This window comes from Octopus sinensis, linkage group LG20 (assembly GCF_006345805.1).
Source record: "Octopus sinensis linkage group LG20, ASM634580v1, whole genome shotgun sequence".
NCBI classification, from domain to species: Eukaryota; Metazoa; Mollusca; class Cephalopoda; order Octopoda; family Octopodidae; genus Octopus; species Octopus sinensis.
Genome location: NC_043016.1, coordinates 27,458,118 through 27,485,617, shown reverse-complemented (window position 1 = coordinate 27,485,617; position 27,500 = coordinate 27,458,118). Strand labels below are relative to the sequence as shown.

Here is a 27,500-nt window from a genome sequence, read left to right as displayed (position 1 = left end):
TGTCAAACCATCCTATCTATACCACTATGGAAACAGGCATGTTAAATGATGACATGCTGAAATGGTGTGTACATATATAATTACACATGTGCAAATGACCTTCACCTGTAATTAACAAAAAAAAATCAATGAGCCAAAGCACTGCCTAGAGCAGCACCCCTTCTCAAGGGCAATAACTACACAAGAGTCAGAAAACAGTACCTCCGGAACTGCATGAGGTCTCTTATTAATCAACAAGCCACTGAGGAAGATTGGGCTAATTGGAAAAATTAGACACAATCCCAAGATCTATACTATCACAAAAAAAAAAAAGCATAAAACTATCTTTTCAGTCATAAGCCACTGACTCATCTATTGATCAATGAATACTAATACTTTTATAAATTCTATAACGTTTGAGACAATACTTATTTCCAAGGCACAGGGTTGGCTGTATGGCTAAGAAGACCACTTCCCAACCACAGGGCTTTGGGTTCAATCCCACTGTGTGATAACTTAGGCCAGTGTTTTTTTTTACTCTGTGTGTGGCACAGCTGTATAGTTAAGAATTTTGTTTCCCAAACACATGGTTTTAGGTTTATTTTAACTGTGTGGCATCAAGCAAGTGCCTTCTACTATAGCTCTGGGCTGAACTGAAGCCTTTGAGCGGGTTTGGTAGATGGGAACTGAAAGAAGCCTGTTGTGTATATATATATATATATATATATACATACACACATACCCATCTATCATTATTTTCATGTTCAACTTCTCATACTTGCATGTGTCAGTTAAGAGTTTATCGAGGTGGATTTTCACTAACTCACTTTCCAAGGTAATATTTCCCCATAGCCAGATATATTTTCAGAGAATATTGGAAATGAATGACACTGTTTTTATGACGGTGACACTGACTTACAACTATCATGCAATATCAAACAAGATACAAACATACAAGCATGCACACGCGCGTGCACACACACACAGAGAGTTTCAGTTGAATTTTTACATGACTCTTCTTCAACATAAGTACTGACTAGCTTGCTTGTTTTTTTCACTTTTTATCAATATATTCTGTCTGGAAAGACCTTTAATTCACTTACATCGGAAATGTAAGTGAATTTTTATGAGCTAAGGGGATACTTACTAGTTAATTAATCAGTTATTATTTATTTTTGTGGTAGATGCAGCAAGTGTGAAAGATGGTAAATCAAATGCAAGGACAAACCTACTAATAATAATGCATGTAAATCTGCCAACTGTTGGGAAACTGCCCCACAATCTTTCTTATCCCTCACAGGTGTGGACACATTCATACAAATATGAACCAATCACTAAACCACCTTCCCACTAATGATACACCCTGACTTCTATGATACTCCGAAACTTTAGGGCTGCAACAATTAACGCAGGCAGATAAAAGGTAGGGCTGATGGGATTGTGGAAATGCAGGGGCAGAGACAAGTGGATGTATGCCATTTAGAAGAGTTAAAGTGAAACACATCCCCAGCTAAAAACCTCGTAAGTGAAAGATGGACGTACAAATTCTTCTGGGTGTGCAACAGTGGGAAATGAATAGAAAAAATGAATTGAGGTAGTCAGAGTTTGTGACAGAATAATCAAGATGAGACTAGTGATAGGCATCTCGACAAACAACAGTTATCTCAGCACATGCTTCAAATATAGGTTTAACGGAAGTACAGAAGGATCATTTCTAAGAGATCTTCCTGCAGACAATTGGTAGTGACTTCATTATCATATCTGACAACATGTTAATGGTGTCCAGGACACCCATGGTCATAGTCCAATGACTGAAACAAGTAAAAGATATATGTACAGACATACCTTGTTTAACGAGTCCACGATATGTGCCATATCTACCCATGGTGTGCCATGTTCATCAACTTGGTGGAAGATGTAGTCACGGAAGAGTTTTAACATGTATCGATCTCCTGTTTCTGACCAGGAAGCATCAATTGAGAATCTGTAATGAAAAAGATTAATGACTTTGAATTATAATAACAGGTAAGTATAATACATAAGCTTTTCAAAATATACACTGTATTTGTAAGAGTATAAAATGCATTTTTTAAATATTTTTAAACATATCAAAAAATTTGCCCTTCTCTCATATTTGTTACTAATAATATGATATTGAAAACAAGCCAAAATATGAGTCTGCTACCATAAATTTACAAAAAATTGCTCACAAGTCAGTAGCTATGTGAAAAAGTCATGCCATCTCATACCTCCTTCCTCACCATACATAACCATACTTGATATGACTTACATTATTTAATGTCTGTGCTACATTAAAGAAACATTTTTTTTAAACATCTAATTGAAAAATTCTCCTAGAAAGATGAAAGAAATGTTAAACTTTCATCTACCTGTCAGCTATAAGTAGATAACAACAATATCATAGTGGTGGCGCATCACCCTGGTGATTAAATGAAGTTACATAAATATTATAGCTAGAAATATTAATTTCACATAGAGTATAACAATTCTCTTAACTAAAATATAACCAACTATACAATTGATCTGAAAGAAGATAAAGTTGAAATGTAGTACTTGTTTAAAATAGTTTACCTATGATAAATTTATGGTTTCATACATTATTCCAGTATACTGTTTTAAAATTCTATTTTCTTGTGCAGAACTATACACATTTTCCTTTACAAAACAACTTTAACCCTTTAGCATTCAGATTAAATTGTATCATAATTCTTATTTATTGACATTGTTTTGAATTAATCGGGCATTATCCTGTACCTTTGAGATTTTTATGATGTGATTGTATATTTTTTTAATGATATTATAGAGTAGATGTGAGAAACTCAAATAAATAGAATATTTTGGCTAGATTTGACCAGTTAAAATATTTATCAATAGGTGTATAATCTAACACAAAATATCTTTGTAAAATAGCAGGGCATCCTAAAATGCCAGCAAATATGGTATCTCCCTATTTGTTATCTACAGTTTTATCCTATTGGTTTTCTCTTCACAAACCCCACTTAAGCAATTATTGTATTTCCCTTTGCTTGCTTGCGTTCCAGTGAATGAGATTCACTATTAACCATCTGCGTTTGTGTTTGGGCTTGCCACTCACTACTTTCAATTCTGTCCTCATCTCTAAAGTCTGCCTCTCCTGAACATACCTACCCACCCATCCTTGATCTTCTGTCCCTATACACTTTCTATCATTCTTGTCCCTTGAGGTTATGCACTGACATCTCATATACCATCTTTTCTCCCTTTTCTGCTGCGGTAGCCATGTGTCACCTCTACAGCAAAACACCCTTTATCACATCTTTATTTTCTCAACACCTGACATAAAACCACCTCCTTCAATATTACACTCGAACTCAGTTGAGGTGGGGGTCTTGTCTTGAAAGTTACTTGATGATGCCACTAGTGCTGGTGCCATTAAAAAGCACCCTCCATGCATCCTTGGACACTCCCTACTCTTGTCCACCATTTACAACATACACCCCTCAACACTTGTTCATTCACTGTATTCACACTGCCTCACTCACTCCTCATCTCTCTTTCTCTCATACACTCTTGCAATCTTCACCCACCCATATGCCTGGTCCCTCTGGCCCACTCATCCTCTACTCAGCTGGTACCTTGAGGGTCCAAATAAACATCTCCTCACCACTATTTTTATCTCTTTCCAACTTCACCCACTTACTCCCACCCTCTCTTCTGTTCTGCTCTGACTTTTTCTCTCATACCTTTAAATGCCTTTAGCATTTAAACCTTTCGTTAGCAACCTGGCTGAAACCGGCTCTGGCTCTGGGCACAAATGTCTCATTTTCATAAGTTTTGAATTAAAATCTTCCACCAAATCTTATTCACAATTTATATTCCTAATACTAGCTGAATGATAGCTAAATTATTTTACTGAATTCTTTGTTATATTTAAAGTAATTGAAAGAAACACAGAGCATCTCAAAAAAAAATATATAGTAACAAAAGGGTTAAATTACTCTGTCAACTGTAATGTGCTTATTTATTCAAATTGTTTTCAATTAATCATACATTATCTCATAGCTTCGAGATTTTGATGATGTGGCTTTAGTTTTACAATCAGATTGTAGAGTAAGGTGTGAGAAGCCAGATCTGGCTGGTTGAACATAAAACATGGAGAATACTTGGGCTTGACATTTGGCTGATACTGGCCCAAATATTCTACATGTTTTATGTTAAAACTGACCAAATCCAGCCTCTCACACCTTATCTACAATGCCATTCTAAAAATATACAAAGACGCCACTGACTATCTTAAAGTTAAACAATAATGATGATTAATTCAAAACAATATAAATAAATAATACATTTGACAAAAAAATCTGAATGTTAACCCTTTCGTTACTATATTTCTGAACAAAATTCACCCCTTATGTGTTTCAATTAATTTCTAACATAATCATAAATTTAGTCTGGTTTCATTAAACAACTATAACTTTTTTATTTATCAATATATTAACGTGAATTTTGGAAGATAATTTAATGAAATGTTCTCAACCAATTCTATACTATAATTTTTGTCATAACGTGACTCTAATTGCAGGTAGATACAGGTAAATTCAACAAAATATAAAATTATTAAAATTTTGTTCAAACATCGCTAATATTCAATTGGGTATACAACAAAATTTTACGATAGAATTTGTTATTCTGGGTAACTTTCTGATACCCATAATAATATTTATGGCAAAATAGTCTTAATTTCATTTAAGGTTGTGGGAAACCACTAACTATCCTTTCTTTCGTTTCGTTTACATTTAGCGTAACGGTTCATTTCCGCCGTAATGATTTCAAATAGGCTCATTCGAAAAAGTAAAAAGAAATAGTCTAAGGCTTTACTCTTCTGGGAAAGTCTGTGGCTTGGTCCAGTTTCTTCAGAAAAATCACCGAAAGAAACAGTTTTTAAATTTTCACTCCATTCAGGTGCCAATTCGTTTTCTTTATCGCTGTCGGAGCTCTCGGATTCACTGTTTTCACTTTTGGAAAATGAAACATCAGATTCATTATCAAATACCACATGCTTTTCTTTTTCAGTCATAGAGTTAGATTTATGAAGGTCTTCAGTAGAAAATCCTTCGAATTCTGACTCGCTGCTTGATATAATGAAATTCGTATCCATTTTTTGTCAGAATTACAAATTTTGAAAACACAATAGGAACAAATTTCGGAAAAAAATCTCCCCAAATTCACGGAATTAAAATTACACTTCGATTTTTGTACAAAACTGTAGTTGAACTCTTTACGAAGTATAATACGTATTTTCACGAATGTACTAAAGAGATTTGCTCTGATATTCTCATTTAAATATGAATAGGTAAATTCGGGCGGCTTTGGGTGGTTTGGTCACATTAACCAAAATTTTTTGCGGGCGGTTTGGTAACGAAAGGGTTAAAGCACTAATCCTTTATTTAGCATAAACTCACTTCTCTTGGAGTTCAAAGTCTTGCAAATTGCATGGCAACCTCACTAGTGTTGATGCCATGAAAAAAAAAGCATCTAGCACATACTTTAAAGTTGAAGGGTATCCAGCCATAGAAACCATGCCAAAAAAAACAAACTAGAGTACAATACAGTCTTTAGAACCATCAAATTCTGTCAAACCATCCACCCCATGCAACGTGGATGCTAAATGACGATGATTATGATGATATATAAGATAAATTGTTGGATTACTGAAATTAATCTCCACTTCCATTGGGACAAATGCCAAATGAAGAAGGACAATAATCTCAAGTAGAAAGAATTCTCCAAAAATTAAAATGGCATCAAGTAATAGACAATCTGATTGATAGGAGAGAGGAGGATAGCTATGTGGACATGCTTTTTTCCACAATAAGTGACATCTGCAGAGCATATCAGCTTTGGAGAATTCTTGATTTTGGAGATTATTTTCCCTTCCTATATGGAGTGGGTCCCACTCATTAAGCTCAGCCCCATACCTGACACTGCATTCAAAAAGATTCTTCAGTAATAGAAGTGGCAAGAAATATTCAACCTCTCTATGGAAATGAAACTTTATGTATCTGGACAAGTTCTGTGTTAGGTAGAAAATGAAATGTTAAACCAAAATGAAACAGTTAAAACAAAGAACTATTGTCATTAACTGGAACCATTGCACAAAAATTTGCATAAAAAGTGCCCATCATTGTTGCTCTTACACAAAACTGCAAGACAACATATTACCCAAGTCACTCAGGAAAAGATTATAGTACCATATATATATGGGAGTTTTTACCTCATCCTCCTTATTCTCAATGCCTTGCTCTGTTTGAGCATCACCTTTGCAGATTATTGAAACGTTATTTAGAGGGAAAACAAAAATATTGTTTCTTTACTTGGAAACCTGAAGAATTTAAAATCCGATGGACCAACAATTTGCCAAATTAGATGGGATAACGTTGACAATAATGAAAGGAATTATCTTCATTAAATATACCAATTAAAACCAAACAATCATTTGTTTCCTTCCCATTTTGAAATGCAACAGGAATTTCTTTCCAACCTAATATTACACACACAATCATTCATCAGCATTTAGGCTAAAGCAGACATTTACCTAAAGTGCCATGTAGTTGGAATGAACTTGAGACCATGTGTTGGGAAGTAAATTTCTTACCACACAGCTACACCTGCAGCTACACACACACACACACACACACACACACACACACACACACATATAACATACATACACACATGAAGAGAATAAAACAATATATCTTACTCGGGTCTTTCCAATATCGTAACTAACTTGCAAAGGAGTCGAAACAGGCGGCCGTTTTCAACTTCCTGGAAAGAAAATGACAAGGAATTGATGTTAGACATGACTGCAGATAGGTTTATATAAACACACACAAACTCATATTTTTGTGTTACTATTGATGATGTCACAAAAAAAAAAAAAAGACACACACACACACGATACATGCTGCAAAAGGGTTGGTGTAAGGAAGAGCATGCAACCGTAGAAACCTTGCCAAATGAGACATTGGAGCACTATGTAGTCCTTAGATTCTGTCAGAACCTGTGAAACCACCCAACCTATGTCAGCATGAATGATGGGTGTTAAAGGATGACGATATCATCGTTGAACATCAACATTAGCATCATTTAATGTCTGTTTTCCATGCTGGTATGGGTTGGACGGTGTGGCAGGATCCAATGGATCCAAGGACAGCATCATGCTCCAGTGTCTGCTTTGACAGAAGTTCTACAATTGAATGCTCTTCCTAATGCCAACTACTCTACAGAATGTACAGGGTGCATTTTTTTTGTACCACCAGCACTGGTGAGGTTGCTAAGTACCCTACACGGTAGAAAAAGAAAAAAACAGAGAAAAAGACTTCACAACTCAGTGAGGGAGGGGGGCTTTATGCCAGTTATTCAGGGGCTAAAGTATGATAGAGGGACAAGAATAAGTATCTTGTTAAAGAGAAGATACGTGGCTACTCCACATATATGAGTGAGTGGGAATAGCTGGGAAGATAAAGATGGTAATGATGGGAGTTGGGGCAAAACAAATCCTCAAGGTACAAGGTGAGCATATGAGAAGACACAGACAGTGGATTGGGGGGGAGAGTGAGAAGTTATGTATGAGTGTGAGAGGAGAACAACAGATGACTGGAAATGAGGGTAGAGGTAAATATGGCAAGTGATGAACAGAGGTGGCGTGGTTGATGAGAAATACCTATATGGAGTAGATGTAAGGTGAGAGAAATAGAAGCAGAGGATGATGTACAAGGTGTAGGAGTAGTAGGGAGTGAAATGTAAAGTACATAAGTGAAGAGCTTTAGTGAAAGGGGTGTCATGACAGATATGAGAGCAAGTTGAAAATGGAAGCAGATATAAGCAGTGTTAATATGAAGACTAGGCAAAGAGAGGGTGAGACATAGGGAATCATAGAAAGGAGGTAGTCAGTGAAAATATTGTAGGAAGAAATGATGATGAAAATGACAAATGAAAGGAACATAGCATCTGTTGATTCTGCTCTCACATGATCACAGTAGCTGAGCAGATCAACAGACAGAGAAATTATTGACATTAGGGAAGGTGGGATTAGATGAATTAGGGAGAATGCTTGACAGGGCAGAATGGGTGTAGGAGTAGAGATCTAGACATACAAGTATAAACTAAAGACATTGTTATGACTGCCCAACTTCTATTTTTTAAAGTCATGTAGACATTCTCCAAGTTTTCCAACTATGCTGAAGTCACACAGCTTGTGACATATCAGTCCATGACTGACTTTATCAAAGGCCTTTGCAAAGTCAAGATATATCACACACACATTATATATATATATATATATATATAATATATATATATATATATATATATATATATCTCAATAATACAGTGATTGTTTCTTATCTTGAACAAAATGTTTAATAGGACTGCTATAGAAGTGCTCAATTGAATGAGACAAATATATTAAACTATGGTTGCAGAACAAACAAATACAAGGTCATCCACGTAACATTTCATATCTCGAACATTTAATCATAGAATATACATGTATAACATCTCGGAAGATGAAACATAACTCATCAGTACAAGCATATAAGAAAATGCAAGAAAAATGTGTGAATACAGTTCATCACGGTTAAAAGTTAATACTTTAGCGATTAAGAAATATAGATTTTTTTAAAAACATTACAACACCTAGAATAATAAATACGTAAAAATATAAAGTAATATATAAATATATAGATATATAAAAAATATATAAAAATACATATGTATAGGAAGCATATAAATAAGTAATATATAATATATAAGGTAAGATAAAAGTTCATCGTTTAGAAATTTTTTTCATTAAAAATTACTTTTCAGATAAGGGAAACCTATAGTTAAAAGCCAGTGTCCAAGCAAAAAAGAAACCATATTTACATTCCCTATGGCCATTTCAGGGGTACATCACTGTATTTAATGCACGAGGGTGCATCACAATAACTACTCCTTCGTCAGGGGAAAAAATAGAGAGACAGACATCACGTACCAGGGCGAGACCTCCTTAACCAGTATTGCGTGGTTTCTTATTTAAGAAGTCATGCTTAGACCAGCCCAAATGAAAGAATTAAAGCAGTAAAAAAAAAAGTTTATATATTACTTATTTATATGCTTCCTATACATATGTATTTTTATATATTTTTAATATATCTATATATTTATATATTACTTTATATTTTTACGTATTTATTATTCTAGATGTTGTAATGTTTTTAAAAAAATATATATTTCTTAATCGCTAAAGTATTAACTTTTAACCGTGATGAACTGTATTCACACATTTTTCTTGCATTTTCTTATATGCTTGTATTGATGAGTTATGTTTCATCTTCCGTGATGTTATACATGTATATTCTGTGTGAAAGAAAAAGCATTATGTGATTAAATGTTCGAGATATGAAATGTTACGTGGATGACCTTGTATTTGTTTGTTCTGCAACCATAGTTCATTATATATATATATATATATATATATATATATGAAATATACTAGCTGAATATCCCATTGTTACCAGGCAATTTTCACAATAGAATGACTTTCTTTCATTTTTTTTTTTCATTCCATGTCAGACCATGCCTTCTCTGATGGAAAGGCCTCTTGATCAGAACTGATATCTGCACCATTTGGGGCAATTTATAAATTTTTGTTTTTCCATGTAGTGCATAGATGTAAAGATTTTTCTTAGTTCACTGTTGCTCTAATGATCTTTACACACTTGCATACACACGCACAGACATGCACCCAGTGTGAGTGATATACATATAGAGAAAGAGCAAGAGAGTATGAAAGTTTCCAATGAGAAAAGTCACTGACAAAAAGAGAGATCTTTCCTGTTGTTACAGATTTTGAAATTTTAAAATTAAGTGAAAATTTTCAAATTTGGTTCGCCATCTTTTGGGTCCCCGGCCGCCTGCTACACCTGAGTCAGAGCGGGAACGCCAGACGCGAGCGTCGCGGTGAACGCACGGACCCGACCCGGGAACGATGCTTCGAAGCGCCGTCCCGCCTCTGGACGTCCGCTTCTTCACGCCCGCCTATCATAAAATGAAAGTAAAAACGTTACAAATAAGAAGTTCTAAACAAAATGGGAACAATTACACGTCATATCAAAAGAGAGGATGAGCATCATGTATGAGAGATATAGATATACATAGAGAGAGTGAAATATATATGTACAGAGGGGAAAGCATAAGATAGAGAGAACTTGGAGACAGATAGAGAGAGGGAGATTTCTCGCTCTAAAAGTTGAGATATTTTTCATGTAAAATATCTCAACTTTTAGATCGAAGTTTAAGCAAGCTTACCTTTGCCAACTCATTCTCAACAACATCACTGCGTAGTTGCGCAGCATCAAGCTGTGTGTAAAACCTTGCACCAATCATTGGCATTATATCGTTAACACTGCGCTGTCGTCGTTGTGATCCCATTAGGTATCTGCAATGGATTTATTAAAAGTAGTAAAAGCAGGGCATATACTTACATTAAACATATACATGCATGTATTCATATACATACACACGTATCCTCTACACATTTTGAGCACACCTTTCTGAGATACTGTGGTCCCAGACAGACAGACAGAATTTTGCTTTTATTATTATACACACTCACGGTCACTCAACAAGGAGTGTAGTAATAACTAGGAAGACAAAGACAAGATAGCAGTGATGGTGTAGCAAAGAAAACTATCAAGGTATATATATATATATATATATATATATATATATATTTTGATTTTGATTTTTTGATTTTTCCAGTTTCAGCTTATGAGCTGTGGCCATGCAAAATTTCATTCTTTAACTTGTTTCAGTCATTTGATTGCAGCCATGCTGGAGCACTGCCTTAAAGGAATTTTAGTTGAAAAAATTGACTCCTGGACTTATTCTTTGTAAGCCTTAATACTTATTCTATCAGTCTCTTTTGCCAAATCACTAGGTTATGATGGATGTAAACACACGAACATTGGTTGTCAACTGACCATGGTGGAAACAAACAGACCCAAAGACACAAACACATAGATTCCATATCTGTTTCTGGTACCCTTCTCTCTCTCTCTCTCTCTCTCTCTCCACCAAACTTTAAATCATTTATTTCTCATCTATTTACAGTTCTATTATACTGCTGCTCTCCATTCTTTCTGTACTTCCACTTATCACCTCATGAGCTACATCTTGTGATTATAATACTTCAATCTTAAACATTTGCTTTTTAACTTATTGCACTCTGTCTTTAAGGCCTCATGCAAGGGAAGTCACTCTCAAAACTATTCTTAGGACATTGTACAGTTGACATCCCAACCTGTCCAACCACCAGTGGTTCCATGATAGAAAACTTCATGTGTAAAATAATTTAAATTAAAACCTTCCATCAAAATTTCACATTAATTAATGTCTTAAACACCAGCTTAATAATGACAAAGTTTTTTTTTTACTAAATTCTTTATTATGTTCAAAATTAATTGTAACAAAGGTTGAGTATTTCAACAGAAATTCAAATGAGTTAAAGTGAAATAAAACCTGATCTGTGGCTTTAGTGAGGAGTACAATGTCATCTGCAAACCAAAGGTGTGTTAGTTGTTTGCCATTGATGTTCACACCACCTGTCCATTTAATGTCCTTGATGACTATTTCTAGATATGCAGTAAAGAGCTTTGAAGAGTTGGTGTATCTTTGTTAGACACCCTTCTCAAGATAGCAGAGCTATTATCTATTGTGCATCCAGAGTTTGTATTTCTGAGCAATTAGATGTATAGTGCTTTGACATCTTGCTTTTCCAGAGATTTCAACACTGCATTCATCTCAAAGCTATTGAAGGCCTTTACATAACCAACAAAAGTGATGCACAGAGTAAGTTGTATTCATTCGCCCATTCTATAAACTGTGTTAGAATGAATATGTGATCTATTGTACTACAGATCTTATGGAAACCTGCTTGCTCTCTCGGCTGTTGGCTATCAAAATGTTTTGATAGGCGAGTGATTATGACTTTTGTAAACAGCTTATATGGGTGAGATAAGAGGCATATGGAACAATCTTCTTTATTGAGCAGGATGATATTTGAATCTTCCGACTGAGATAGCGATTGAAGCATAGAACAGATGTGTGCTTTGCTTAATATTCTCCTCAAATTACACTACCACACACCAACTGCAGCTCTTCCTTAAAACCCATCACAACATTACTCTCTTCTCATGCATTGTGCATAACAAGAGATTTGTATAGTGGTAGAGGAGGAGAGATAATTTGGTGGCTTGGTAGAAGTAATTAATGTAAAGTGAAGACAAAGAGAACAATGTTAATGGATGAAGGATGGATAACAACTTATCCAACCACATGTCATCTCTCTTGTCTTCCCCTTCCCTAATGCATTATCATTACCAACCTGCTGCTCTCCCTCACTTTCTTCTGCACCCCATTCTACCTACAACTCATGCATCATTGGTTATTCCACACCTCTTATCCACTATTCACTACATCCGCTCTTCAGTCTTACTCAGTCTTCGCAGTTTTCATCTACCTCTCCTCTCTGTAACTCTTTAGCATTTAAACTGATCATATATGGCTCAAATATTCTACCAGTTTATGTTCAAACCTGCCAGATTCAGCCTCTCACATGGATCCTACAATGCCACTCTAAAAACTGTAGTCACATCATTTAAAATCACAAAGCTACAAGATAATACATGATTAATTCAAAACAACATGATTAAATAAACATTATATTTGATAGAATAATCTGAATGCTAAAGAGTTAAACAATCCTTATTTCTCATTTCCCCATACACTCTTACAACCTCTGCCTTCCCACCTACAAAAACTTATGGTCTCTCTGCCCAACTCATGTCTTGAATGTCTACCCTGACACCTTATCAATAGCATTTTCATCTTTTTCCAGTTCCAACCCGATCTCTCTCACCCACTCTTCTAAAATCTAAGCAATCATGTAGTCTGTTCTGGCTCCTTCTCTCATACTGCTACACGTCATCTCTTAGCATAAAGCAAACACTCACACCTGGAGTTTGTAGTCTTGCAAGCTGCATGGTGGCTTCATTAGTGCTGGTGCCATGAAGGAAAAATAAAAGCACCCGATACACTCTGTTAAGTGGTTAATGTTAGGAAGGGGCATCAAGCTGTAGAAACCATTCCAAAGCAGACATTGGAGCACAATTATGATAATGATGAGGAGTGATGTGTGCATGTGTATATATATATATATATATACATATATATATATATATATATATATATATCACCATCATCATCATTTAACTCATGGCTCGAGTTGAATGGTTTAACAGGATCCAGTGGGTCCAAAGATTGCATCCTGCTCCATTGTCTGTTTTGGTATGGTTTCTATGGCTAGATGTCCTCCCTAATGCTAAGCACTTTACAAAGCACACAGGGTACCATTTTCATGACATCAGCACTAGTGAGGTGCCATGCAGCCTGCATGACAAAGGTACTACTTTATTGCGTGGGAAACAGTAGAGAGAAAGGCGGCTTTAAACTAGGAGATAGGGGGTTAAAATGTGAGAGAAGGGGCCAGGTTTCTTGCTGTAAAGATTGGGTGGAGTGGAAGAAAAGTAAAAATGGTTGTGATGAGGTGTCAGGATGGATCCTCAAGGTACAAGTAGATAAGAATGAGTGTGACAGAGGGATCAGGGGTTTTTGTAAGTAGAAATTGTAAGAATGTATGGGGGAATAAGAGACAGCAAACATGTAAGGAGAGAGGAGGTACACAACAATTGTAAGGATTGGGTTGAAGAGTGGTCGAGAGTAACTAGGATGGAGCTGGAATAAGATAAAAGTAGTGTTGATGAGGTGGATGCTTCAGACATGAGGCATTTGAAGTGGTGGGTGGGTGTGTGGTGGAAGACAGTAGAATGCTAAGTGTTGGGATGTGTATTATAAACAACATAGTTTCCATTAAAGCAAACATCAAACACTATTAACAAACATGCTGAACATCCAGTCTTTTAAACCACATAATGAAGCAAAAAAGGTAAACAAAAGAAAACATACAAGATTAAATTCTTCAAATCTGTTGAATAATTGCGTGCCACAAGCTCCAGCGAGTTCGAAACCTGCTCACGCTGTATTGCCATGATGGAATTGCATGCCAAAGCAAGCACAACTTTACCCAAGGCAACGAGATCTTCTTGCTGGAAATAAACAAAAGACATACTTTAAATGTAACACTCACAGGACAAACATTTCTGTCAGTTTACAAATTCATTTTCATAATCATCATTGTATAGTTCAGACAAAAGTATGTTGAGGCAGAGTTTTTCACAACCATAGGCCCTTCCTCTTGAAAACACTTACCATAATTCCTTCCACTCCATCTTTTTTTAGCACCTCTTTCTCTCTCATATTTTTAAGAAAACCTATTTCTTTACTACCCACAAGGGGCTAAACACAGAGAGGACAAACAAGGACAGACAAACGGATTAAGGCAATTATATCGACCCCAGTGCGTAACTGGTACTTATTTTATCAACCCTGAAAGGATGAAAGGCAAAGTCGACTTCGGCGGATTTTGAACTCAGAACGTAGCAGCAGATGAAATACCGCTAAGCGTTTCAACCGTCGTGCTAACAATTCTGCCAGCTCACCTAAGAATACCCCTGTTTTCAGCATCAGATCCTTTTTTCTCTCTTTTCTCTCTTTCTTTTGCTCTCTATTTCCCTTCCAGAAACTGTCCATCTTCAAGCATTTGATCTGTGTAGAACATAATGTATTAAAATGTGTCCCTGAATGTCAACTGCAGAGGATGCAAATAATGCATTTAGAATATCGACTGCAGAAGATGCAAAATAAGTAAAATCACAATATACACGCACACACATACACATGTGTATATATAAGGAACAAGTGGTACAAGCTACATCTTGTATTTATCAAACTTTATCCTACATCTGATCTGTATATCATAACCAGTAACACTGCTAAGTAACAACACCACTCTACTGAAAGTAGATTCGATGATGATACTTTATGCAAAGCTCTAAATTCTCTACTAGCAGTCATATATCTAACTGTACACACAAGAAACACTATATATTAGTACACACACACACACACACATATATATATCTTTTATCATTAGCATTTTAAGGTTTATTTGTCCATGCTTGCATAGTTAGATGAAAGTCTGTTGGGCAAACTACTCTACAGCCAAATGCATTTCCTAGTACAAACCATGAGCTGTTTTCGAGCAAGGTAACATTCTTCTAGTCTACTGAAGAACGAACAGCCTCGATTTGTATATCACCATCATCAGCATCATCATTATCACTGCTTAATGTCTGCTTGCCATGCCTAGCATGGGTTGGACAGTTTGACTTCCATGTCTGTCATATATATATATGTTTTAGTGCATGGCCTTGTTTGTGGTTCACCATCCAAATGCACTTGGAATATCCACTGCAGAGGATACAACTACATACAATCACAATATATATATATTTATATAAGGAACAAGTGATATATATTTTGTAAATAATAATCATAAATTTAGTGTATATTGGGTGTAATAAAATGGTCTGATATTGGGGCATATAAGCCCTTGATGGGAAAAAATGAGCATTAGTAGGTGTGGGAATCAGTTCCCACACCTACTAATACCCATTTTTCCCCATCAAGAGCTTATATGCCCCAATATTAGGACTGCCATCAACCACACTTAAAAGGTGCTTATTATATGCCACTGGCAAATGTGCCAGTTCGGTGGCACTGGCATCAGCCACAACTACAATTATAGTTGGCTTTTTCAGGTCTTCTCAAGCACAGCAGGTACTCTTAAATGGGTCAGTTATGAGACACTGGCATCGGCCATGATCTCACAGCATGTCTCCAAAAGTTTCAGTCGCTTGTCATTGCCACTGTGAAACCCAATGTTTGAAGGTCATGCTTCACCACCTCATCGCATGTCTTCCTGAGTCTACCTCATCCACAGATTCCCTCCACTGTTAGGGTGTGACACTTCTTCACACAGCTGTCCGCATTCATATGTAACACATGACCATACCAACACAGTCGTCTCTCTTGCACACCACATCTGATGCTTCTTATGTCCAATTTTTGTCTCCAGGTGCTTACACTCTGTTGTATATGCACACTGACATTATACAACCCGTGGAGCATACTAGTTTCATTTCTTTCAAGCCTACCCATGTCCTTAGCAGTCACAGCCCATGTTTAACTGCCATATAGCATGGCTGTTTGCACACAGGCATCATACGGTCTACCTTTCATTCTGAACAAGAGCCCTTTTGTTAACAGCAGAGGTAGGAGCTCTCTGAACTTTGCTATTAGAGTAAGGTCATCAGCACAGAAGAGCTCCCAGAGGAAGCCTGTCTTGAATTCCTCTGTTATTGCCTGGAAGACTATGATGAATAGGGGTGGCTGAAGACTGATCCTTGGTGAACCCACTACTTCTATCCAGAATTCTTCACTATACTCATTGCCAACCCTCACCTTACTGACAGCATCTATGTACATAGCTTATACAGCTCTCACCAACTGCTCATTTATCCCTAGTTTCCACATTGACCACCAGATAAGGGATTGGAGGACTCTGTCAAAGATTTTCTCCTGCAGCTGTCTTACCAGAAATATAGCATCAGTGGTCTAAACTAACTCTCTTCCTAATTAGTTGGGCTATGACCCTCTCTGTGACTTTCATCACCTGATCCAACAATTTGACACCTCTGTAATTATTCCTATCTAATGCGTCACCTTTACCTTTGTAGCTATGGTGCTACTCATCAGTCAGTGGATATGACACCTTCATGTATCACCTAGTTGACTATACAGGTAACTAGACTATAGCCTACAATGCCAGATATTCTAAGCAGACTATAGACTACACCGCACAGAAAAAAATACATATATATTATACACACATATATTTGTATACACGTGTGTCTTAATGTATATGATAAGCATCACCATCATCATTTAACATCCACTTTTCCATGCTTGCATTAGTCAGACAAAATTTGGGGTTATTCCATGTCAAATCACCCAGTTTCAGAAAAATTTCCCAGGTCATCCCCCTCAGCCACCCCTGAAAAAATTCATACTAGCTCTTGTACCTATATTAAGTATTTGGTCAATATCTTCAATAGTTTTGAAATTGTAGGCCTTTAAAATATCAATTAATTATACATGTTTTTCCAAACGAACTTCTTCGACCAACTTGAGACAGCCATTTCTCCTCTAATAAGGTAAGCACTATTTTGAATCATGTGTTTGGGGCTAACTTTTTCTGTAGAGTTCAAACATCTTATCAAATCAAGTGTGTCATATATATTTTTCCATCTACAGGCCTCTGAAAATTGCCAAGAATTAAATGTCCAGCAACTGTATGCCTCTTTTAGGTATTTCTATTGCAAATGGCACACTAGCTAAAGCAACCACAATTGTTTTTCAGTTACTTAGCATAGTAGTAGACCATTTCTGAGCAGTAACCATGTTAGTTGCTATTATGGGAGTGTCAGAATAATTTTTTGAAATATGCACAATTTCAGAATTTTTCAAAATGTGCCCACTTTGATGCCCTTAGTTGACCATGTGGACAGTTCACTAGCATTTTAAAATTTTTACCATAGATTCTTATACTTCTGAAGATGATGTGACAGAAATCTGGTTTTGTTGCTGAGCTTCCTTTCAGAGTAATGAATTTTTAATGCATTATATTAAATGTTCAGGTACTCATCTTGCCATGATGGTGTCCAGTTCTATATCTCAGTGTAATCTTGGAAGTAAATTATTCAAGAAAACAGGGATTTTTGAAATGCAGTTCTTTATCTGACAATGAAATGGCTTTAATTCACTGCATGAAGATGACAATGTTTGCTTTCATCATGAGAAAATTTTCCTTTCACATTATGGAAGCCTGTGATGTGCAGATCCCAAAGCATTCACAAAAAGAAGATATCACATAAGTATAATAGTATGTTAATAGTATAATACTATAATTGTATTTCAATAGTGTTATAATAGTATAATTATTCATTTGCGAAACATATATGAGAGAATTTGAAAGATATTAATATTGACCTAAGATAGTGTTACTCCATTACCTGAAGAAGATAGATACAGTACTATCTGTTTGTCAGAATTATATTAACCTTTAATAAGTTTATCACAGGCATGATCTTTTTATACTCTTGTTAATGGTTGAAACTAATGAGGTACTAAATAAAGATGGTGAAGGTAAGGGTGGTAGTAGGCCCTGGTGACGTCTTATCTTTTATATTGCAAATTATTAGGACATGGGTACACCGTGCAAGTTCTAAATCCTGCACAAATTCTAAGTTCATAACTACAGATAAACTGCCATTAATCTTTCAATGTCCATATCTTGTTATGCTGCAAAAATTATTTCTTTTTAAATTAATGATATTTTCCAGAGGACTTACAATGTTTCAAAGTTGTGATGTGTTATGCAATTTAAAAAAAACTATAACATTTATTTGTACTGTAATGCATTATTGCATTTATTTGACATTTTATAATATATTACAATGTGTTTTCAGGATCTCTCCACAATGTAAGTGAAGACAATGCCAAGAATCTGGGGTTGATGCCAGGACAGAAACTATGCTGAAGTTGCTGGAGGGACCTTACAAGAGTTGGGGATTATACACAGGCTAATTACCAAACTGTAATGAATCTTTCAAGCATGAAGTGGATTTGATCCACCATAGCCAAATTTAAATTAACAGTTCAACAGAGCTTTTCTCATGGTGGAACACTGGTTTTTCTCTGACAGCAGTTTTACATTTGCCAGATTGCCTTTAGCTAGGCTGAAATAATGTCTTCATCACTTGACCCTTATAACCTCTTCTACTTCACCAAACGCTAGAATAGAGATATCACAGTACCACCAACGAAGCCCATTGTTCTCAATGATATGTCTATCCTTATCGATAGTTATAAAAACAAGAACCAGTAAACAAAAGACAGTTAGTTACTTTGGTGACAACTCGTGAGTTGAGAGAGTGCTAACATCAGTTAGTGAACTGACCACTAGAATTATGGAAGCAGGCAGACAAAATGGCCCGAGGGAAAAAGAAAGACATCCCACACTCTCACTAGCGCTAATTCTGCTCTCTTACAACATCATTCTATCTCTCTCTGTAATTACCACTAAACGATGACAAGAACACAAACAAACTATGCAAGGAAAATCTATATCTATCTTTACTTTGCATGCTTTATGATTTTTATCACCTGCCCGTCGAGGCAAGGTAATATATTCAATGTAAGAGTTAAATAAATATTTTCTAAAAGCTTCAAGCATTGTCCATCTTTCACATCTTACAACTTGCTGTTATAACAACAAATTTTTATTGTTACAACTGCTGACTCCAACATTACATATTATTGCATACCTAATCAATCTTACCCGTTACAATTGGTAACTACACTAATTAAAATCTCCCGTTACAAAACTGACGAAGAAGCTGGGCCAAGCACTACCAATGACGTGGATGATTTACAACCTTCAGAAATACTTTGAGAGAATTTGAATGCCACAGTAATTATGTTAGGCTGCTCACCTACCAAGTATGTGAGACCTAAGGGACCAGGCATCCTACATCCGAAGCAAGATAAAGAAAATGAAAGCAGCTACACAGGGAAAATTAAGTCTAGATAGATGCACCTTCAGACATGAATGTTGACATAGATACAGGAAATTGTGAGAAATGCAAAGTGTCATCAAGGAAAGGGAAAATTCAAATGTTAACCCTACTGCCAGATAGCTGGAGCGAACAGAAAACTCAAGAAACATTTGGAGTGAGTGAGTGAATATTTGGTAAGATGAGCCAGATCTTTAAAGAGAGAAGATGGAATCTTGGCTGAGCCAGAAAGAAAGCTAGGCCATGCTCTGCCACAAGATACCAGCAATTTTTTGAACTTGATGAATTTTCTAGGGTAAGTCCCAGTAAGAAAGATTATGTGACTGTTAGAACAGATGAAAGAAAGATTCACAAACTGAAAAGGTTGTTGCTAACAAACTTAAATGAATTGTATGTAGCTTTCAAAACCAGTTACAATGACAAAATAGGATTTTCTAAATTCTGTAAGTTACAACCTAAGTGGTGTGTAGCTGTGGGTCCTAAAGGTTCACATACAGTGCATGTTTGTTAGTACCACCAAAATGCAAAATTGTTAGCTGCTGCATTACCAGTTGATGTCATTTACCATGAAGTGCTGTCTAAACTTGTCTGTAATGTACAAAGTAGAGACTGCTAGTTGCATGCCTGTGAACAGTGTCCTGGGAAAGGGGCATTACAAGAGTAACTCAATAGTCAGTTGGGTAGTCAAGAGTTTTATGAAGGTGACATGATTAAATATAAACAATGGGTGCACACCGATAGAAAAACACTTGCATAACTTGAAGCTACTGCAGCAGATTTCATTGATATCAGTGTGAATCATTCTGTAAGCTTACACAGCACCACTTTATTGCAAAAGCGAAATCTGTGGCTTTGAATGCATTTAAAGAAAAGCTTCGCTATAATGAAGCCATCATGTTACTTGATTTTGGAGAAAATTATAGCTTTATCATACAGGATGCTGTGCAGGGGCATCATTGGGATAATTCCCAAGCTAAAGTGCATCCCTTTTTATTTTATGTCAAAGACTCCTCAACCTCTCATCTCAAATGTGTAAATAAGTGTGTCATGTCTGATTGCCTCAACAATGACACTGTGGCAGTTCAAGCTTTTACTAATCAAGTCCTGACTGCTATAAAATCAAAGTTTGAAGATCTAACCAAAGTTATATACTTCAATGATGAGGCTGCAAGCCAATATGAAAATTTCAAAAATTTTGCCAACCTCTGTAGCCATTATAATCATGGTCTGTCTGCTGAATGGCATTTTTTGCTACTAGCAAAAAATGGCATTTTTACAAATTTCTTCCAGTTCCCATCAACCAAATTCACACTCTAAGAAGAGTTTTCATTTATATAATTAAAAAATGTTTCCTAGAGGTAACACAATCACTAAATAATGTAAGACATATATCAGTAGGTTATGATGAAGAAGGAGGTATAATGAGATGATGTTTATCTTTCCTCATAACTACTTACATATTGTAAGCAAATTTTCATAAGTTTGTACTGAGAGGACTTATGTCAGTTGCCGCAACTATAAGATTGTTTCCCATTCTTAATATGACTGCATTAGACGCTAGGAAAATTTTAAAAGTAAGAAAAGTGTGCCTTATTCATTAGCAAATACAGTATGTGCTTTAATGGTGTAAATAATTTCATCGTTCTTACAATTTCATTTTCTTTTCAAATATAGGTCGAGCTGACCTATATATGCCTTTTTATTCTTAGGCTTTCGTTTCTCACGATTCATCATCCAAGGGGTATAAACCTCGTCATGAGATTATTACTTGGCCATCCTCTTTACCACCTCTACCAGCACTTTTATCGTTGTCCTCACTGTCGGCATCACTCTCATTATCATCACCAACACGTTATCAACTATCACTTGAAGTCAAGACAAGGAGCAATTATACACAAACTATATATAAATAAATATATATATATATATACATATATATATATATATGTATGTGCTGGTTTTCTTTTTTCAGTTTCCGTTTACTAAATTCACTCACAAAGCTTTGCTCAGCCCAGAACAACTACAGTAGAAGACGTTTGTCCAAGGTACAGCATACGGGAGCTTAACCGAAACTCACATAGCTGGGAAGTGAACACCTAAACAAGATATCCATGCATGTAGTTGAGGATCATCTCCAGTTAAAAAAAAGAATGGAGAGAAAAAGCTTGCTTTGAGGGTACCTAACGCTTAGTATTTGAAATGTGGTCATGCAACGGGGTGCAAGTGAATGAAGAGACCAGAATTTTTAAGAACCAAATTAAAAGTGAGATATTTAAATAAATAGGTCACAATGACATAATTATTAATAAAAAAGAAAAAATTAACATTTTAAAAATTTAATATAACTTTTTAGTCTTTTACATGTTCCAGTCATTAGACTGTAGCCATATTGGGACATCGTCTTGAAGAATTTATTTAAAACAAACCAACCCTAGAACTTCATCTTTTTTAAAACTGGTACTAATTCTATTGGTGTCTTTTGTCAAACCCCAAATTTAAATACATACATACACACTTACATACATGCATATACATACAAGGTGCTTCATTCAGTTACCATCTACCATATCCACTCAAGGCTTTGGCCAGCCCAGAGATATAGTAGAAGACACTTCCCAAGATGCCATGCAGAGGGACTGAACTCATGTGGTTGGGAAGTAAACTTCTTACCACAACAATGTAAAGTGGCACAGTTTTAGGGTCTACAAGTATAAAGTAAAAATAAAGTAAAACTAAACAGAAATCATCAGAAAAGAAGCCAGAAATATTAAGTAGAAAACTTTTCATAATTTCATGTAAGACGTATCATAATATAACAAGTCTGGATAATAAAAATAGTTTAAATTTCAAACCATCCATTAACCTATACCTAATGCTCCTCTGCATGAAATTCTTAGTATTTATACGAGATATAAACATTTCCATCTAAAATTTATATTTATAGGTCTAGTGACAAAGGGAATAAAAAAACAAAAGCCAAATCAGTTCATTCAGTTCTAAGGACCACCTTTGAGATTTCTAAATTGCAGTTTAAATACAAATAATAAATAGGATTTTAGCTTTGAGTAAAATATTAAACATATGGATAAAAGTTTCAAAATGTCTTTCATATTTATAAAAGAAATTGTTGAACTCTTAACTATGATACAGCCTCAGACTTTCTATATTCAAATTAAAATCTTGGTCAAAGATTTATCAGTTGGTTAACACCAAAATAACATGCACGCATGCATGCATATATACATACAAACAAACACACACATAAGCACAACTGGTTTCTTTGAGTTTCTATCTACCAAATCTGCTCACAGAGTTTACTCAGCCAGGGACTATTGTAGAAGGTACTGAACCAAACAAGCTTCTTAATCCCACAGACATGTCTGTAACTATCTGAATTTATGCTCCAACAAAAGTACCACTTGGCTACTTTTAAAAAACGTCCTGCAAAAGAAGTCACCAGCTTGGCTCTTTCTCCAAGCTCGAAGGCAAAATGATAAATATATACTTACTTGATAATGAGGGACGAGACTGACATAATTCCCCTGGTTACTATCGAATGTTAACACATCAAAAATACCAATGCAGTTGATTCGTAATCTGAAAATATAAACAACACATTTTAATGTCCACTTTTCCATACTTGCATGGGCTAGACAGAATTTGTTTACGTAGATTTTCTTATGACTGTATGCCTTTCCTGTCACCAACATTCAACTATTCCCAAGTGAGGTAATGTTTCAACATGACTAGGAATATTTCCACAGAAGATTGGAAATGATGAACAATGCACAGCAGGACTAAACCCAAGACCATGTGATTGAGAAACAAGCTTCTTTGCTACATACCCATGCCTGCAACTCTAATATACCTCAAAGACTGGGGAAAAAAAACTTTTGGTATTATTTATATGTGTTTAATTTCCCAATAAAAACAGTCTTATATTAAACTGAAGGATTACTTAATACTTTTTGTAGAAAACAACTTTATCGTTTTTTAACAAGAATAATATTGAGAGTAACTTCAAAGTTTCCGCCAGCTAATGTTTAAGTTCACCATAAATGGTCCTTTTAACATGCTGAACACTACTTGGTAGAATTATTGATATATATATATATATATATATATATATAGGTACAGGCATGACACCTTTGGCAAGTGTCTTCTACTATAGACTCTGGTCAACCAAAGCCTTGAGTGAATTTGTTAAATGGAAACTGAAAGAAGCCCATCATATACATGTATATATGTGAATATGTATGTAAGTGTATATGTGTGTATCTATGTGTATTTGTTCCCACCTCAAACCCATCACTTGACAACTGGTGTTGGCATGTTTACATTCGTGTTACATAGCAGTTCAGCAAAAGAGACCCATAGAATAAGTAGTAGACTTTAAAAAAAGTCCTGTGGTCAATTTGTTTGACTAAAACCCTTCAAGGCGGTGCTCCACCAAGGCCGCAGTCAAATTACTGAAACAATTAAAAGAATATATATATATGAACTCAAATATAAGATTATATATCTACAAAACTAACCTTGATTTACTTGATATCAAAATTTTTGTGGGATCCATTACACCACAAGCCAAACCTGCAGTATGGATTGCCCGCAACGCAGAACTTAACTGCACAATGTAAGCCCATATAAGGCTTTCCGGGAGTAAACCAGCATGCTGTCGTGGACCATTAGAGACACCAGCTGCAATATAAAAATATCAATTGAGTTAGTATTTTAATACAAACTATTTTCCAAAAATGTCAAGCTGTGAAAAAAAATATGGGAAAAGTGTAGGTGTGTGTCTGTGAGAGAGAGAGAGAGTGAGATTGATATGATTTATTATATCAAAGTACTAATAAGACTCCCATTATGTAGAAATCTATTATACTCTAGGATAAGTAAAGTGCATGTGATAGAGATGAAGAGACAGAAGGAAAAAATTCAAATGATCTATTATATTAACCCTTTAGAATTTAATCTGGCCAAAATATTCTACCTTATGTTCAAAAACGTCAGATCTGGTCCTTCACACCTACATTAAACATAATTCTGGAAACAAACTACCATATCATCAAAATCTTGAAGCTACAAGGTAAGTCATAATTAAAACAAAAAAACGTGAACAAATAAGCATCACATTTAACAGAATAATCTGAATGCTAGAGAGTTACAGTAATAATGGTAGATTTCTGTAGTGTAAAAAATCTGTTAAGCTATAAGCCAAACAAGGTACATGTGATAGAGAGACTCAATCGAAAACTAGCACATGCACACACACACACAGAGGGAATAATTGAAAAAAGAACAGAGGAGAAATATGAATTAGGATTAAAGGGAGGAGAATCAGAAATAACAAGAAGCATTATCTTAGTAGGAAAGGAATGAAATTAACGCAAGAAATTGAGCAAGGTGTCATACGATGAACAATGAATGTGAAGCTAGTAAGGGAAAAAAATTGTTTTATCAAGAAAAGAAACAAAATATGAACGACAGATTATAGTTAAGAATATTTTGCACAAACAAGAATGAGAAAAATAAATAGAAGAGCTAACATTAGCAAAGAGAAAAGACAGGATTTCCTAATAATTAATAAAGAATTATGAAGGAAATGAAAAGATGGTATTAGCAAGTGAAGAAAGTGGGGAAATGTTTATGGCTGATAGTGTACCACAAAATGGGTGGTGTAATTTCACTGATACTGCAAGTGTATGTGTGTATTATACATCTACAAAGGCAGTGTGCTTAATAAGCCTATTTCCCAAACATGTGGTCTCAGGTTCGTTCAGTCCTAATGCTTGGTACCTTCGGTGTCTTCTGCTATAGTCTAGAGCTCACCAAAACCTTGTGAGTGGATTTGGTACAAAGAAACTGAAATAAGCCTGTCTTGTGTGTCTGTGCATGTATATAAAAGAAGTTGAAATGCATTAGGATTTTTGTTTATCATCATCATCATTTAACGTCCGATTTGACTGAGGACTGGCAAACCAGATGGCTACACCAGGCTCCAATCTTGATCTAGCAAAATTTCTACAGCTGGATGCCCTTCCTAACGCCAACCACTCTGAGAGTATAGTGAGTGCTTTTATGTGCCACTGGCACAAGGGCAGTCAGGTAGTACTGGCAACGGTCATGGAAAAATCATGTTTTTTTTTGTTAGTTTTTCAAATTTTTTCAATTTTTAAAGACTTAACCGGTATCTCTGATTTTCAAAAGTTGAGATACAAAGATGTGAAGCTTTAAAAATCTTTAAATAGAGAATCTAAATGAATCCTAGTGCATATTCAACTTCTTTTTTCTATATTTCTACCCATGTGCAATAAAATAACTTTGTTTTTATATATAAATAAATATACATACACACATAAATATGTGTATGTCTAACTTTTACTTGCTTCAGTTGTTAGACTACAGCTTATGCTGGGGCACTGCCTTGAAGAATTTTAGTTGAACAAATCAACCTCACTACTTACTTTTTGTATGCTCAGTACTTATTTTATTAGTACAGAGGCATGAACACACCAACACTGGTTGTCAAGCAGTGGTGGAGGATAAATACAAACACGAAAACACACATCTATGTGTGTTGCCAAGGAAATTGAAGTGTGTATTGGCTACTATGACCAACAATAGTCACAAGTATCAATTAGAATGCATGTTTGTCACGTCTGCATCTTAAGAATGTTCATGTATTTTCAATGAATTAATCATAATTTTTCATACATTGATTGTGAGGTTTTTTTAATAACAGTCTATTATGACTATTATTTACATTTGACGTATATTAGTCATCTTATGGCGTAGTGTTTAAGACCACGGGCTACTAATCCTAAGATTCCAGGCAGTGACCTGAATAATAATAACATCGAAAAATACTTTAGGAATGAGAACCCAGGTTCGAAATTTCTCCAAGACACCTGATGAAGGCTGGAGGGTATATCAGCCGAAATGTTGTGTTAACAACAAACAAGATGAGGACAAATATCCATCAAATGTAAATAATGTACATAATTCCTCATCTTTTAAATATACAACTGTATTATTATGACTACTGTTTGATGATTACGTTTTCATTATTTAAAAAAATTTATAATGTATTATCGTTTATATTTTCCTACAATTTTATTATTCTATGGTTTTATCTTATATTTTAATTTTAATCTATATATTTATTTATTGCATTGTTCATCTGTTGTATACTTTAAATTATTAAACTTGTTTATAATAAATGTAGCTTTGTTGTATTGATGTGCTTACATGAGAGAAAAAAAGTGATCATAACACAAATTCAAATTAACTTACAAGTTTTACTACCGGTAAAAGTTCGCGTTGTGTCTGTCGTATAACCATTCACTGTGGAAGATGCGGAGAAATGCCTGATCATCAAGGTTTCCGCAACAGGGTGAAAATCATAGACGAATATTAATGCTGGAAAATAATAGTAGAGAATATTTATGAAAGCGGAGAGGTTAATCATGGAGTTTAGAGATTTGGGGTAAAGGAGTTTTATATGTATGTAGTATGAATGGAGTGAAGACAATGTGTATGTATGCAGTATGAATATATATATGTATGCCAACATATACATCATCATCATCATCATCGTTTAGCGTCCGCTTTCCATGCTAGCATGGGTTGGACGGTTCAACTGGGGTCTGGGAAGCCAGAAGGCTGCACCAGGCCCAGTTTGATCTGGCAATGTTTCTACGGCTGGATGCCCTTCCTAACGCCAACCACTCCATGAGTGTAGTGGGTGCTTTTTACGTGCCACCAGCACAGGTGCCAGACGAGTCTGGCAAACGGCCACGATCGGATGGTGCTTCTTAT

General features: G+C 35.5%; 1 protein-coding gene across 3 annotated transcripts in view; it reads right to left on the bottom strand.

The window, feature by feature from the left end:
• The window catches only part of LOC115222528 (PAN2-PAN3 deadenylation complex subunit pan3-like), a 74,042-nt gene that overhangs the window by 1,880 nt on the left and 44,662 nt on the right, over positions 1-27,500 (bottom strand). For all 3 annotated transcript variants that reach the window (XM_029792784.2, XM_029792783.2, XM_036511568.1), the window contains 7 exons: positions 26,976-27,101; positions 24,215-24,377; positions 23,189-23,276; positions 14,050-14,189; positions 10,333-10,462; positions 6,743-6,807; positions 1,825-1,963 (listed from right to left, as the gene is read on the bottom strand). In XM_029792784.2, coding sequence (XP_029648644.2) covers positions 1,825-1,963; positions 6,743-6,807; positions 10,333-10,462; positions 14,050-14,189; positions 23,189-23,276; positions 24,215-24,377; positions 26,976-27,101 — 851 coding nt within the window. The remainder of the gene's footprint in view (positions 1-1,824; positions 1,964-6,742; positions 6,808-10,332; positions 10,463-14,049; positions 14,190-23,188; positions 23,277-24,214; positions 24,378-26,975; positions 27,102-27,500) is intronic.